General features: G+C 37.3%; 2 protein-coding genes and 1 non-coding gene across 10 annotated transcripts in view; all 3 read right to left on the bottom strand.

The window, feature by feature from the left end:
- Window positions 1-7,156, bottom strand: part of Tau (tau) — a 45,555-nt gene extending 38,399 nt beyond the window's left edge. For 5 of the 6 annotated variants that reach the window (XM_049837331.2, XM_049837335.2, XM_049837333.2 and 2 more), the window contains exons 1-2: window positions 6,999-7,155; window positions 6,212-6,292 (exon numbers count right to left, since the gene is read on the bottom strand). In XM_049837331.2, the coding sequence (XP_049693288.2) occupies window positions 6,212-6,247 (36 nt within the window). In that variant the 5' untranslated portion in view covers window positions 6,248-6,292; window positions 6,999-7,155. Of the gene's footprint in view, window positions 1-6,211; window positions 6,293-6,998 lie in introns of all 6 variants that reach the window. The other variant, XM_049837330.2, reaches the window with a different exon arrangement.
- Window positions 4,441-4,512, bottom strand: Trnae-uuc (transfer RNA glutamic acid (anticodon UUC)). Its single transcript has one exon. It is a non-coding gene; the product is annotated as a tRNA-Glu (tRNA).
- A 2,159-nt stretch (window positions 7,157-9,315) lies between the features above and the next one.
- Window positions 9,316-13,625, bottom strand: LOC110379953 (myosin light chain 1). Of its 3 annotated transcripts, XM_021339799.3 has the most exons (7): window positions 13,494-13,625; window positions 13,120-13,147; window positions 11,671-11,828; window positions 11,275-11,425; window positions 10,608-10,694; window positions 10,097-10,159; window positions 9,316-9,768 (listed from the first exon to the last, which is right to left on the bottom strand). In XM_021339799.3, exons 1-6 carry the CDS (start codon window positions 13,494-13,496, stop codon window positions 10,134-10,136), a joined length of 453 nt encoding a protein of 150 aa, XP_021195474.1. In that variant the 5' UTR covers window positions 13,497-13,625; the 3' UTR covers window positions 9,316-9,768; window positions 10,097-10,133. The 3 variants fall into 3 exon arrangements, with proteins under 3 accessions (XP_021195474.1, XP_021195464.1, XP_049692912.1); XM_021339789.3 differs by lacking the exon at window positions 10,097-10,159; XM_049836955.2 differs by lacking the exons at window positions 10,097-10,159; window positions 13,494-13,625 and adding an exon at window positions 13,281-13,303.
- Window positions 13,626-13,652: the final 27 nt, after the last annotated feature.

The following is a 13,652-nucleotide window of genomic DNA, read 5'->3' on the forward strand; positions in this document are numbered from 1 at the left end:
CCCGTTCATAACAATAGCCAAGACATTGTTACAAAAATGTTGGTTATTAAAACTAGATTGGGACGAACCTGTTCCTAGTGACGTAGCTTATGTCTGGAACCGGTTTACTAGCAACTTATCTTCGCTTGGCAATCTACGTATACCGCGATATGTTATGTGTTGTGACCCAATACATACTGAACTACATATATTTACTGACGCCTCGCAGGTAGCGTATGGTGCCTGTGTTTACGTCCGCACTATTAATAGTGAATCTGTCGTTACGGTGCGCTTGTTATGCGCTAAGGGTAAGGTCGCACCTACAAAACCCACAACTATACCTAGGTTGGAGTTGTGTGGCGCGTTATTAGGAGCGCGATTATATTCCAAAGTCATTGGCTCTCTACGTTCTACAGTCAATAATGTCGTTTTCTGGACTGATTCCACCGTTGTTCTAGGATGGTTGGGTATACCTCCTAATTTACTAAAAACATACGTCCAGAATAGAACGGCAGAGATCCATGACCTAACCAAGGAGCACCCATGGAGACATGTCTCTGGCAAAGATAATCCTGCGGACTTAGTGTCGCGAGGAGTATACTTAGATACACTTAGTTCTTCATCATTATGGTTTGACGGCCCACAATTTTTACACAATATAGACTTTGAAATAAAAAATATATCAAGTAATAATAACGTAAATTGCGACTCAGAGTTGCCCGAGTTAAAGTCTAATGTTCTTTGTCACATAGTTAATCAGTCAATTGATGACAGTTTATTTCCATTTTCCAAGTTTTCTCAATATTTAAGATTGAAGCGTTCTGCTGCTTATTTATTTCGATTTATTTATAATACACGCAATAGAAATAATAGGCGAACGGGCTTATTAACCGTCACGGAGCTCGAATATGCGGAACTTGCTTTGGCTAAATTGAGTCAACAAGAATCTTTTCCCGATGTTTGCGAGTCGCTTAGTAACAAAGGGGTTATAAAGAAAAATGCGCAATTGCTTAAGTTAAATTTATTTCTTGACAAAAACAATTTGATAAGAGTAGGTGGACGAATACAAAATTCTGAAAATTTTAATTTTAACAAAAAACATCCAATTTTATTATCTGCGAAACATTGGTTTACCGTGCTCCTCTTTCGGCATGAACATCTCCGTACCATGCATGCTGCGCCTCAGCTATTGTTATTTACAATAAGGGAATCTTGGTGGCCGATTGCCGGTCGCAATCTCGCAAAATGTGTAGTGCACAAATGCGTGAAGTGTGCACGTTTACGCGCGACCACGGTTACTCCGATCATGGGTAATTTGCCTCAAGAACGTCTCGACCCTGGTTATCCATTTATACGGTGCGGCGTGGATTATGCGGGACCGGTGTTCACGTTGAACCGTAAGGGTAGAGGAGCAAGGGTTCAAAAATCCTACATTTGTTTATTTATATGCTTCGTTACGCGTGCTGTCCATCTGGAACTTGTAAGCGATCTCTCATCCGATGGTTACATGTTGGCTCTCAAGCGGTTTATCTCGCGGCGTGGTAAACCGATTGAGATCTTTCTGACAATGGCAAGAACTTTGTAGGTTTAATGAACGAATTTTCAAAATTCTTAAATGATTGTTCTGATGACATTAAAGAATACGCAACTTCGCAGACTATTAAATTTAAAATGATTCCATTTTATGCTAGCCACTTTGGAGGCTTATGGGAAGCTGGCGTTAAGAGTTGTAAGCATCACCTCCGTCGTGTAGTTGGCAATGCACATCTCACGTTTGAAGAGTACACTACGGTTTTAACGCAAATTGAAGCTATTTTAAACTCACGTCCTTTAACTCCCATGTCCACCGATCCTCTTGACCTTCTCCCCCTTACTCCTGCTCATTTTTTGGTTGGCCGTCCACTGACTGCGCCTGTGCCTGCCGACGTCCACGATGTTCCTGAACACCGACTCACCCGATATCAGAGGGTTGAGCAAATACGGCAGCACTTTTGGAGGCGTTGGTCCAAAGAATATGTGTCAGAGCTGCAGACCAGGAGCAAGTGGCAGGAACATAAAAATGACCTAAAAGAGAACACGCTTGTCCTTCTTAAGGATGACAATCTGCCACCGTTGAAGTGGAGCTTAGGAAGAATACTGAAAACCTACCCTGGGAAGGACGGTATATCTCGTGTTGCCGATATACGCAAACAAGACGGCGTAGTAAGGCGGGCATTTTCCAAGATCTGCCCGCTTCCTCTAACCGACAATTAATACTACAAATCAAGCCAAGGAGAGAGGCGTCATTCAACTTTGAAACCTGACGCTTTCAAGGCCGGGAGTATGTTACCACACTAACAATCGTCAACTTCATAATCATTGTTCGTGCGACGGAACGCCGCCGTCGGGCGAGCCAATGTTGAGACCAGAAGTTATGCATAGACAACGCACACGCCGTGATTCGTTTGGACAAGAAAAACTTTCGGCAGAAATGTCAAGATGGCCGCGGCCAATTTGCTCTCTCCTCGGCACGTCTCAATTAAAATATTATAAATGTGTAAGTACGCTTAATATCGCAGTGATTTCCAAAAAAGTTCAAGTCATAACGCCGTCGCAACAAATGGTTATATTATTTTTTACTTTTATTATACCACAGTAGACGAATTTAGCAGAGACACATATGCGCTATTGTTATTTTGCAGTTAATGTGTTAAGGGTAAATGGGTTAGGTAAGTTCAAACAGAATTTAAATGGGTTAAAAAGCCATGGGGCCAATGCCACTGCAAACGTCGCTGCATAAATGCTTGAATAAAATAAAGAATTAAAGAAAGTACTAATAACAAAATGGCTCGTAAATCTAGCTAATTAAAATTCAGTGATTACTGGTATAGCACGACATGAGACCTAGGCGCGGCTGGTATCAGGCACGAAGTGAATTCTTCTAGGAACCGTCATTACGCCCTTCACACCCCGACCAAACCCCATACACAATTACCGTGACTGTCAACTATTACAATCACTACTCACCATACTTCTACACTGAACGAAGAACCAATTAGGTTAGTCATTACTTCGTAGAAAATTTTAAACGATAAATGAAGCAGTAAGGTCTAGTTCAGGGCTTTCTATTGAGCTGCTTAGAATCTCGCTGTAAATGAATAAAGTCAAAAGTCAAAGCAACATTCCTAAGAATTTTGTTCTGCAAAACAGAGGTCCAATAGGAAACAGCTAAATTAAATAATGGGAGCTCTGGATAAATGAAGTCAAGGCCTCTTGCACTGCATCAAGGGGATCCATACGTGTGTCAATTTATTGTAAGTATTCTTAGAAATGCCACCTACACCTGATCTATTTGTAGTGACTCTGGGCAGCGGTCAACGTGCCGAATCGGTTTGCCGAACCTAAATGTAAGTACGAAAAAAACACTAGCGACCCTTTTCTCAATACTTTAAAAACTTCCCAAAGGAGAAGGTACTCGATTCGTCTACATATTTATTGCGTTTGTCCAGGTTCATGCAGCAAACGATTCAGTAACTATCACGAATGCATAAACAGCATTAGTAAGCATTTATGTTAAACAAATATAAAAAAATGAATTACGTAAACAAGCACACTAGAATTAACATAAACCTTAAATTATCTTTTGATAAGATTTAGGTAAAGGAAAGAAGCGATCCATTATGATAGGTATGATAAAAATAAAGTGAATGCATGCGATAACTAATCCGAATTATGCATTTCTGCTTTACTGATCCTCTCGTACCTACTTTTATATTCAGCATAGGACGATAAATCTCCATAAATAAATATGTCATATGAATCGCCAATAAATTAGAATCTATGGACGCACTTTGTCATTATGATAATAGATGCAATGCAAGTCAAAGCCCGATTGTGCGTAAGGGCAGCGCCGATCATAATACGTCCTACCGTATGACTGTAGTATCAATAAATCACAATTTTGTCGTAAACTAGGACGATTCGTAATAACGATAATATGTAGTTGGTAGTTCTTGTAATAGCGTTGGTATGTGGATGATCATGTCTAAGAAAGTGGATTGACGTTGATATGCTGTCGCCTACGTAATGTGTGATTATTGTCAACGGGATGAGGACACTAATTTACAGGCTTATGACCACCAATTTGTTGCTTCCTATCTCAAAATGCAAGTAGGTGTGCTTCTGGATGAAATCTTGCCTGAAATATTCTACTTGGATGACTATACAATAGGTTCAACCTAGGTGTGAAATAGTATACCCATCTGATGTAAGTGTTTTAATATACGATTCATACCAATAAAAACTTTAATATTGGGTGTTAACTGTCATGCAATAATGTCATGTATTAAAATATGATATCTATAACCTTGACGAATTGACTATCTATATTTAGAAGTGTATTGTATGATGACATAATAATGATATCTTAAAATTACCCTTTGTCGCTGATTAAATTGCACCAAAAAAAAACTAAAATAATATTTCCCGTACCGGGAATCGAACCCGAGCCTCCTGGGTGAAAGCCAGGTATCCTAGCCACTAGACCATACGGGAGATGCAGAATGTAGTGAAATTACGAAATAGCTATCACAGTTTAAACATGCTTTATTAAAATGGAATACACTTGATCGAATCGGTAATAGAATTTACCAAATAGCCAAATTGTTTATTATTGTTAATCCTAATAAAAACATGATTAGTTCATTGTTCAAAGTCACGGGGACTTCCTGCGCAATTATCTAGATACATTTATAGAGTCATTAAATGGATCTGTGTATCATTCAGATGTCTTGAAGGGAATGATTAATCTGCTGTGTAATTCATGTTAATTACTTCTATTGATTTAGTAATAGGCTTCCAACCCGACGATCGACCATGAATTATTTAGTTTTATAAAATCCTGAACCTTGCTTTCACTTCACTCAAATGTTCTTCTCTTAGATACAACTAAGTAAGTACTAACTACAAACGATACATAGAATGGCTTCTAGAAACAGCAACAATACGCACTTAACAATTGCAAGTCGGGTACATTACAATAGAAAGCCTAATTGATTGTTAATGTATAAACTAGGTACCTCCACTTAGATACTTTTACCCACTACCGTAAGGACTTTGCTGGCTGTTTTTGGTACCTACATAAGTACTTAAATTGTTTATCCTTATTGTTTAACCTTAGGTAATTATGTGCCATAGGTACCTAATACTTATTCATACATTTCTTTTCATTCTTACCAATGAACATATTACCGAATTGGAGGTATTCTAAAGTCGATAAAGAATTGTGTTGATTCATTTATTAACCAAGCACCGCCTTTAATATTTAAAAACTTAATATAAAATGTTTTTAAATTGATTAGGACGTTGATGTCATATTTATGCTCCTCTCATTAAAGCTCAATTTATGAATCGACATAAAAATTAATTATGATAGACAAATAATGACGGATAAGCACGTACCAAATTGCATTTTGAATACAATTCGTTTAAAGATTTAAATAACTACCTACCTACCTATATTTATTTGCTCATCAAATTAGTAGATGTTAATTTGTCTTCTAAAAAACTTAGCACGGATTACTTAAGCGACCATTTATCAACTTGTGTTAAAAGCAGAGGCTGCGAAACCTACATGTTATATTTCGAAAGATCTGGAAATCTTTCACTGCTAATTGTATTAGCTTTGCTTTGTGACAACATGTGGGCATTTATCCATAAGCATTACATTCGTGAGATTAACTTTAGTGCAGCATATTATAATTTATTGTCACTTTCATCTGTCTGCCCAGTTCAGGTATATTTATATTCAAAATCTCAAGACAACATAAAGCGTGTCATCAGTGAATACTAGCTACGGTCAATGGCGATGTCCATAAAACACCCTACCTATGGCATTTAAAAGTATTAAATTATTATTATTTTTATTACGAGGGGATGCGAGAATTACTCTTGACAAATAGTCAATGCCGTCGCTATTTTGATGGGACTCGGGCCCCAACAATTGAAAAGGGGGCAAACGAGAGTTGTTTGACTGGAAGGTCCTGTCAGGAATCAGTAGTACTCGTACCAATTCATGGAGACTCTTTTGAAATGGCTCATCGTGTACAGAATAAAAGGCAGACGGAGTGGTTGAATTCCTTCATCTCGTTTCAAGTTCCTTTCTGTGAGTGTTCCATTGTCTCCGCGGAACTGCACATCCTACTTTAGGAATGGAACGTTGAAAAATGTTTCATTTGTTATTGCGTGTGTTTACCTGTGTTATGTTTGTCTGCCAGCTTGCTGCCAGCATCTACGTTTTCTTTGACGTCGGCCATTGTGACTTCACCCTCGACACCTGTAATTTTATACGAGGGTTTATGAAAAAAATTTTTTAGAACACTTCGTTTGAGATGAGTTAATAATGGGCGTTGTGCACTATTATTGCATCCGTTATCAAAGTCATAATTCGTGTGTCCTAATGCGTGCCACGAAAATGTACGCACGAATTCATACAAGATACTTTTTGTCATCCCTATAGGTTTAGGTAAATTGTGAGAAGTCTAAACGTTCATTACCGTCTCATTTAAAAGAATTTACATAAGTCCTTGCAACTTTCAACTTTCAATAGGGCAACAAAATTCAGGTGAGGATAATAAATTAATGAACATTTTCAATGTATTGAAAAGGTATACAGCAACTGGTTTCCATATCTCTGTTAATTATGTGTGCGATAAAAGGTGCAAAATACTTCGTGTAATCTACACATATACACATAATGTACTAAAGTATATCCTCAGTACAATGTACAGTGATAAATGGCTGTCTGAGTGACGAGGGGATAGGAGGGGATAGGTAAACAGTCCCCTGGGTTTAAAATAATAGCCGGTAATCACACCACGTGAATAGCAATAATGTCTCTCAAACAAACACATATTTACATATTACAATAAATGGAGCAGACACTATATTTTCGCCAACTTCAAAAGTTTTTGGCAATGTTTCCACTTGATATTTTCTTTAAAAAATATTTTGTTTTCATAAATAAAAGTAGTGTTGCTTACTTGATAAGATGTGTACACCGGCACTCTCGTCACGTTATCACTGAGCAATCAGTCACACACACAACGTAAACACAGCGGAGGCACGGAGCGCGGGACTCGCTCGCTAACGAGATAAACACTGAACGCACTACCTTACTTTGTAGCGCTGAGGACCGTAAGCCCAGAGCGGGGCTGCCACACTCAACAAACTAAACTCCCCGAACAACGATCTTAACACGTTCGAAATAGTTGATTGTCTGTATTGTTGATGCCATCTATGATGTCATCGTCTATTTGTTTGCATGATCTCGAATGACCTAATCATGCATGTATGTCAAATACATTTATCTTGAGAATTAAAGTTTTTTTTTTTTATTTCTCTTAGCAAAATATTTTCCTTACTTATAATACAATTTAACTACTGTCTATCATCTTACCTTGAATATTAGTAGTAGTTTTCAAGCTGGTCACACCATATTACAGCTTCGCGCTCTGCGATCGCCGAATGTACCCGAACGCCAACCGATAATAGCCGAACGCTTGTATTGATGCCGGGAAAACGTTTTCCGCGCCATTTTCTCTGGCGCCAGTTGCTAGTGTGAGGGAGTTTTTGGCAAACAAAGCCAATGGGTGCCCCTGATTTTAAAAGGGTACCGGTGAAAAACAAAGGCATATAAATCTCTATTGAATATTTTTTATGGTAAGGTTAAATGAAGTACCTACACTTATGTAAAAAATAATTAGAATGAAGGTACACTTGGGTTTTTTTTTTAATAAAATTATCGCTAGAGTCTTTGTTCTTTCTAACAATAAATAATATTGATGCATGGACAGTAAGATCATTATTTTGTAAAGCTGTACGTAACTTTGCTTAGATTTAGTATTATCTGTTAAACATTTCTAAGAGAGCCTTGGATAATAATCTATTCTCCATTTTGCAATATTCGGCAAATCTATCAATTTTGTGTATGGTAATTAACACACTTTTATTTTATTAGCTCGACCCGTATGTAGGTAACTATGTTCTTGAATCTAAGGCTTCCATGGATAGCTTTATGAAAATTGGCAGCTTTATTTAGTTCTGATGATAGTAACTTATTATGTGAAACTATGGAACTGATCAGATTATGTAGTCGAGAGTCGTAAGATATGAATTGGAACTTCATGATAGATTATGGTTTTGCACGTGCATTTATAAAAGCGTTGTATTGCTAACTTTTTTTAAACAATTAAGTAATAATTTTATAACTGTGAAAATAGTCAAATTGTCTTATAACTTTCAGCCTAAACTGGTTGAACCCATCGAGATGAATTTTATACTCAGATTGTTCATATCGATTATTAATTTTTATCCGTATTCTGCTACGAACAATATATTCTTACTCTGGAATCAATTTTTCTCAGGGCGCTGATAACATACTTCACAAAACAACCAGCATCCAACTTACTCTTTGAGCAGATTCCTTTTTCTTCATTCAAATCTCGATATTCAGGATGACGATGTTAATATTTATTTCTGCCTATCTGGCATCTGATTCTAACTAATATACTAACCAAATAAACCGAAAACATTTTTAGTTTGCTAAAGGCCCCATAACTAGGTACTGAACCGATTGAAAAAATTCTTTCACTATTGGCAAGCTAGACCATTCCCTAAGTAACAGGCTGTATTTCATCCGTGTGCGGGAAGATGTTCTCCCGGAACTTCAATTTAACTGGTGGAAAAGAGCTAGTACTTAATACTTACATTTATGAAGTCCTGTTTTCAGTTCAATTTTTATTTATTCTATTCTCCATCTACTATTTTAAGAGGTACTTATTAGCAATTGTGCTGCTATCGTTTTTCATTCCCTATAGACATAATCTCAATAATGATCAATGACTGGATCCACTCGTACATTCATTCCAGACACCAAATGTTCAGATCCTAGTTTTCTTCAGCTCGTTCGAGAAATATGGAAGCATTATTTCAAGAATATTCAAGTAGGTATGAAGTGGTAGTAGAACTCCACATGCTCTAGTTTGGGATAAACACTTTTAGATAAAACCTATAGGGAATCGTGTATCTCTGATATTCAGTGATTGAAAAATGACCCGTTAAACTTTTTTTTGTTGATTTGACTTTGGTCTTGCGACAAGGATAGGGGTTTAAAATTATATATCAATTTAACAATAATATTTCTATAAATTGTTTTAAATATCCAAAATCAGTTGATATAATAAAATTACAGCTGAAATCTTCAAATGTTTGAATAGTTGAAGTTAATATTCGTCAAAGTCTTCATCTATTTCGAATTTGTTTTTGACTACAATGAACTAATTGAAGATAACACCAAACTGAACTTTTAATAGTTTATTATAAAATTATTTACGGTTTTTTGTATTTTTGTCATTATAAACGTACTTAATAAATAATAATAAATTTAAAAACACGTACAACGTGTGTTTACAGTATGTTTAATTTAATCTTACTTTAGTATGTACAGTCATAGGTAGAAAGTTGTACAAAACGATAGTGCATAGATGTTGTATTCGTATAAAAAAGGGGGTAGTCCGTATCTAAGATGGCGTATACGGGGTGTCGATGTCACCAAAGGTGTGGCGTGGGCGGCGCGCGGCGGGCGACGGCGGCGCGGCGACTGCGCGCGCCGGCCGACGTCCGCCGGGCAGACGCCGGCGCAAGCGCGATCTATTTAGCCCTCCGCGGGTGCTTCTTCGCCCTCCGGTGCCGCCGCCGCCGCCCCCTTAGGCTTAGGTCCCTGCCATCCATCGCACATTTTTCGGAGGAACGCTGAAAATATAATAAGAAACGCATTAGAAAATCATACAAGAAAGTTGTTAAACTTGTTATTTGCAGATAAATGAGTTACATGGTGACATGTTGAAAAATGATGTCAAGATTGATAGAACTCTAGACACTGGTTATGTCCTAAGAAAGAACTACATATAAGTAGATTAAATAGAATGTAAAGCAATAAAACCGATAGTAACAAAAGTAACAACAATAGAAGTATAGTGGAGCTGTAAAATTATAATAAAGCTTTTAAATATTAGACAAATATGTAGTTAGAAGAAACAGAGCAGAGCGATAGCTAACTTGTGTACGTCGGCGAACTTACGATCTTATAACTAAAGATATGACGAGATGTGGTGCCTCTACGCCATCACCTTCTTCAGGAATGCTGTAAATGTAAAATCGGTAAGACAGGGGAACACACACAAGACCAGGACCCTCATGCTTCATACACTTGGGTTGACAAATGACAAAGGGCACTGATACTTTTCATTCCTTTTACAAATAATGTTTCGACATGGGTAATTTTGTGATGTCATTCTTTTAGGAAATACTACTTTAGTGGTCATAATCATGCAGTATTTAAAATGCTTAACTAAGGAACTTGGGAGTATCTACGCATTTTCAGGAGCACGTAAACATAAGGTACATATGTAGGTAGGTAGGTAAATACTTTGGTAACATTCCAAAACTTTTAAGATAATGTAACACAAATTAAGTAATTCATGATAATCATGTACCTACATGACTTCTACAAAAAACAATACCATGATCATATACTTCTAAAATGTAAACATTTTAATATTTTACACAGCTTTAAAATATTTGATACTTACGTGCATAGGGGATCATGCCATCGTCATCTTCAGGGTCCATGCAGTCCTTTGTGACTTCAGCGACTTCGTTATCTTCCAGTTTCTCACCTAATGACAATGATAATCACAAATATCAAAATACTGTATATCAACGGCAAGGATATTGATCCCTGACCTTCACCTGCGCAAAAGGGATTTATTGGTTTATTTCCATAAGTGTACAGTGCGCAAAGCAATCCCCACTCTTCCGCTGAGAGCTCATTATCCGTGCCGATAACTATATCAACACTAGCGATTCAACGTTTACTATTTCCTATTCTCCTTTACTCCTAAAAATATAGGTTACATAGAAACCGAAAATCTAAATTAGCTATGTCACAAAAAAAACATCGTTTCGAAACGACGATCATAATGGCTTCTAGCCAAGTGATTTCAGTTCACGTCCAACTGGAAATGAAGTCGATGCCAATTTATCTTATTGACATGTCGAGTTGAAGCCTCACAAAAAAATAAAAATAGCTTGGCTGATCGAAATAAACAACAACGTACTGTAATCAACGGATGTAAGAACAACAATGACTCATTTAAAACGGGCTTCATCAAAACAGTAGATTTGTCTCTAGATTTAAATGAACTGTGGAAGGTAGGTTACGAAGCAGGTAAAATTCTTCTATAAGATAATTCTTACCTAACGCAAGGAGAGTGTGTGTAAGCTCGGCGCCAAGCATCAGACCGTTCTCGTTCTTGTCGTACAGTTTCAGACATTCCAAGAAGTCCTCGTACTGACCCTGGTCTTTGTCTTTCTTTGCTTGGCTGTAGATGGGAAGGAACTCGTCAAGCTGAAAATATAAAAACAGTTTTGTCATCAGCAACTCATAATTTTTGTATCTCCGATATAAAAGAAAGACTTTTGAATGTAGAACATTATTTAACTTGTCCGCTTTCATCACAGCTTTCTTTGTTTGAAAATGGGCGATTACATAGAATTTTCTATGAACACTGTGCAAAAATGCAAAGTTACAGATATGTTTTATTCTCTCTATACTTATTTGGCAGTATCATTTGAGGTGGTATTGCTACTTACAGTGAGCTGCTTCTCGCCCTTCTTCTTGGTACCACCGAGCTTCTCGATGGTGGCCAATGTGGGGTTGGAGTTAAGTGCCCTCAGGATGTCTCCGAGGTTGAAGGCGTCGACCTTGCCGGAGCCATCGAAGTCGTAGATGGAGAAGGCGAAGGATGCCCCTGCACAACAAATGCATTCATGCTGAATGTTGTCAACAAAAATCGTTAACCTAAGCTTTTAAATTTTATATTAAGAATATTACGTTGTTTTCATATTGTATTAAGTTGGTATTACTAAGATATTGTTAGAAAAGTCTCGAAGCCAGGCTATGTTACCATGTAGTTTTGTTAAATTGCATTAAATATTAAATACTCCATTCTTGATCGCCGTTCCAAACTTCTCGTGTTCAAGTTAAAGTTTATCATTGTTTGTCAGATTGTTTACTTTAGTTCGAATTTCTTAAATTGAAATTGAATTATTTAATTTAATATTCACGAAGGTTCTCGAAATAACGCTCAGTATAAATCAGGTACGGAACAGGGCGTAGGCGGACATTCTTCGCCAAGAATAATACTTTTCCACGATACGTTTCAATATATTCGGTGTGAACTCCTGAGTCACATTCTAATTATAACCCGATTGAAACTGTACCCTAAATTAAACCGACTGAAGGTTCCATCAACAAAATTTAAATTGAAAATGTACTTTAATATGAATAAAAATATTTATTAATTAATATTAATTGTTGAATTCAAAATTGAATTAAACCTCTAAATTATCTAGGTCATATTTCATTAAAATTATTCAACGAATTTTAGTAAATTCTCTCAAAGATTTATTGAATTGATCTTCATTACTCGGCGCATGCGTAAAGTGCATAAGGATCAGCTGACTCAAGATCATTTACCGACCTTGATAATGACAGCTGATTTATCGTTGCAAATGTAAATGAAGTGACAGATATCCGTTGCATAAAATGTACCTACATCTACATATACGCATACTTTGATTCCCACGCTAAAACATACGTAGCACGTTGCAGTGAAATCTGAGTGGAGTTTCTCTGTTTGGGCGGGCGGCGATTCGGGATCACGTGACGCAATAGTTTAATTTTGGAACGCAGCGCGCGCGCAGCATGGCCGTGCCACTGGCGCTGCCGCCCGGCATCTCTTAGTAACGCGCACCTTTTATGAGAAACGATGCTAATCTTAGATGTTATGTTCCTCGCTCTCGTTTCATTTATGTAATGTCCCGTTACTAAACGTTTATTATGTTAAGACATGCTGACACATAACATGGCATTCGATGACATTTAAGTTTGTACTTACAAAAATACAATTTTATTTAGTCTTGTTATCAAAGTTAAATAAATTTAAAACAACATCCAAATACATTTCATTTAGTAATTTGCCTAAGTTAGAGTTTCTTAGTCATTAACTGATAAAATATAAAGTTTTCAAAAGTACTTACTTTCAACGTCGTTCTTGCTGAGGTCGCTCTGAAAATTACCAAAAATATTTCGTTAAATCCTTGTATGTAACAGGTGCCATGCATAGTGTAGTTGTATTAGTTGGTGTGTATTCACAGCTTTGCAGCTTGGTTTGTGTAGAAGCATTCGGATTATACGATACCATCTTCTTTCACTGGTTATATGCACAACACTATTTTATATTATTGCGGATGATGAAGTGATGATATCCGAGTCGCTCGCGAGCATCCGGTCTGCGGAATAACTTGCACGAGGAAAAAACGTATTTACTTTTACGTATTTATCACTTGCTAAGCTAACAGTCCATTTTCTCACTTAACACCGTTCCACATTTTCACTGCCGTCAGTGACTCACCATTTTGTGTGGTGTTAGTTGGTTCCCTCCCGGTCTTCACTGGCAGACGTTCAGACAAGAAGTGGGGCTCGGTAACTTTTCGCGGGACTGTTTTAACTGGCTTAGATGGCGCACCCGTCTGGATATTTGAGATTTAGCCCAGGAATCCGCGACCGTTCT

Source organism: Helicoverpa armigera, chromosome 14, assembly GCF_030705265.1.
Source record: "Helicoverpa armigera isolate CAAS_96S chromosome 14, ASM3070526v1, whole genome shotgun sequence".
Classification (NCBI taxonomy): Eukaryota; Metazoa; Arthropoda; class Insecta; order Lepidoptera; family Noctuidae; genus Helicoverpa; species Helicoverpa armigera.

What these genes read in the sequence shown, in the direction of transcription:
- LOC110379953 (XM_021339789.3), bottom strand. An exon ending in ACACACTCTCCTTGCGTTAG is followed by an intron (nt 10,695 to 11,274) that starts GTAAGAATTATC and finishes CATTGTCATTAG; the next exon opens with GTGAGAAACTGGAAGATAAC. An exon ending in TGGCATGATCCCCTATGCAC is followed by an intron (nt 9,769 to 10,607) that starts GTAAGTATCAAA and finishes TTATATTTTCAG; the next exon opens with CGTTCCTCCGAAAAATGTGC.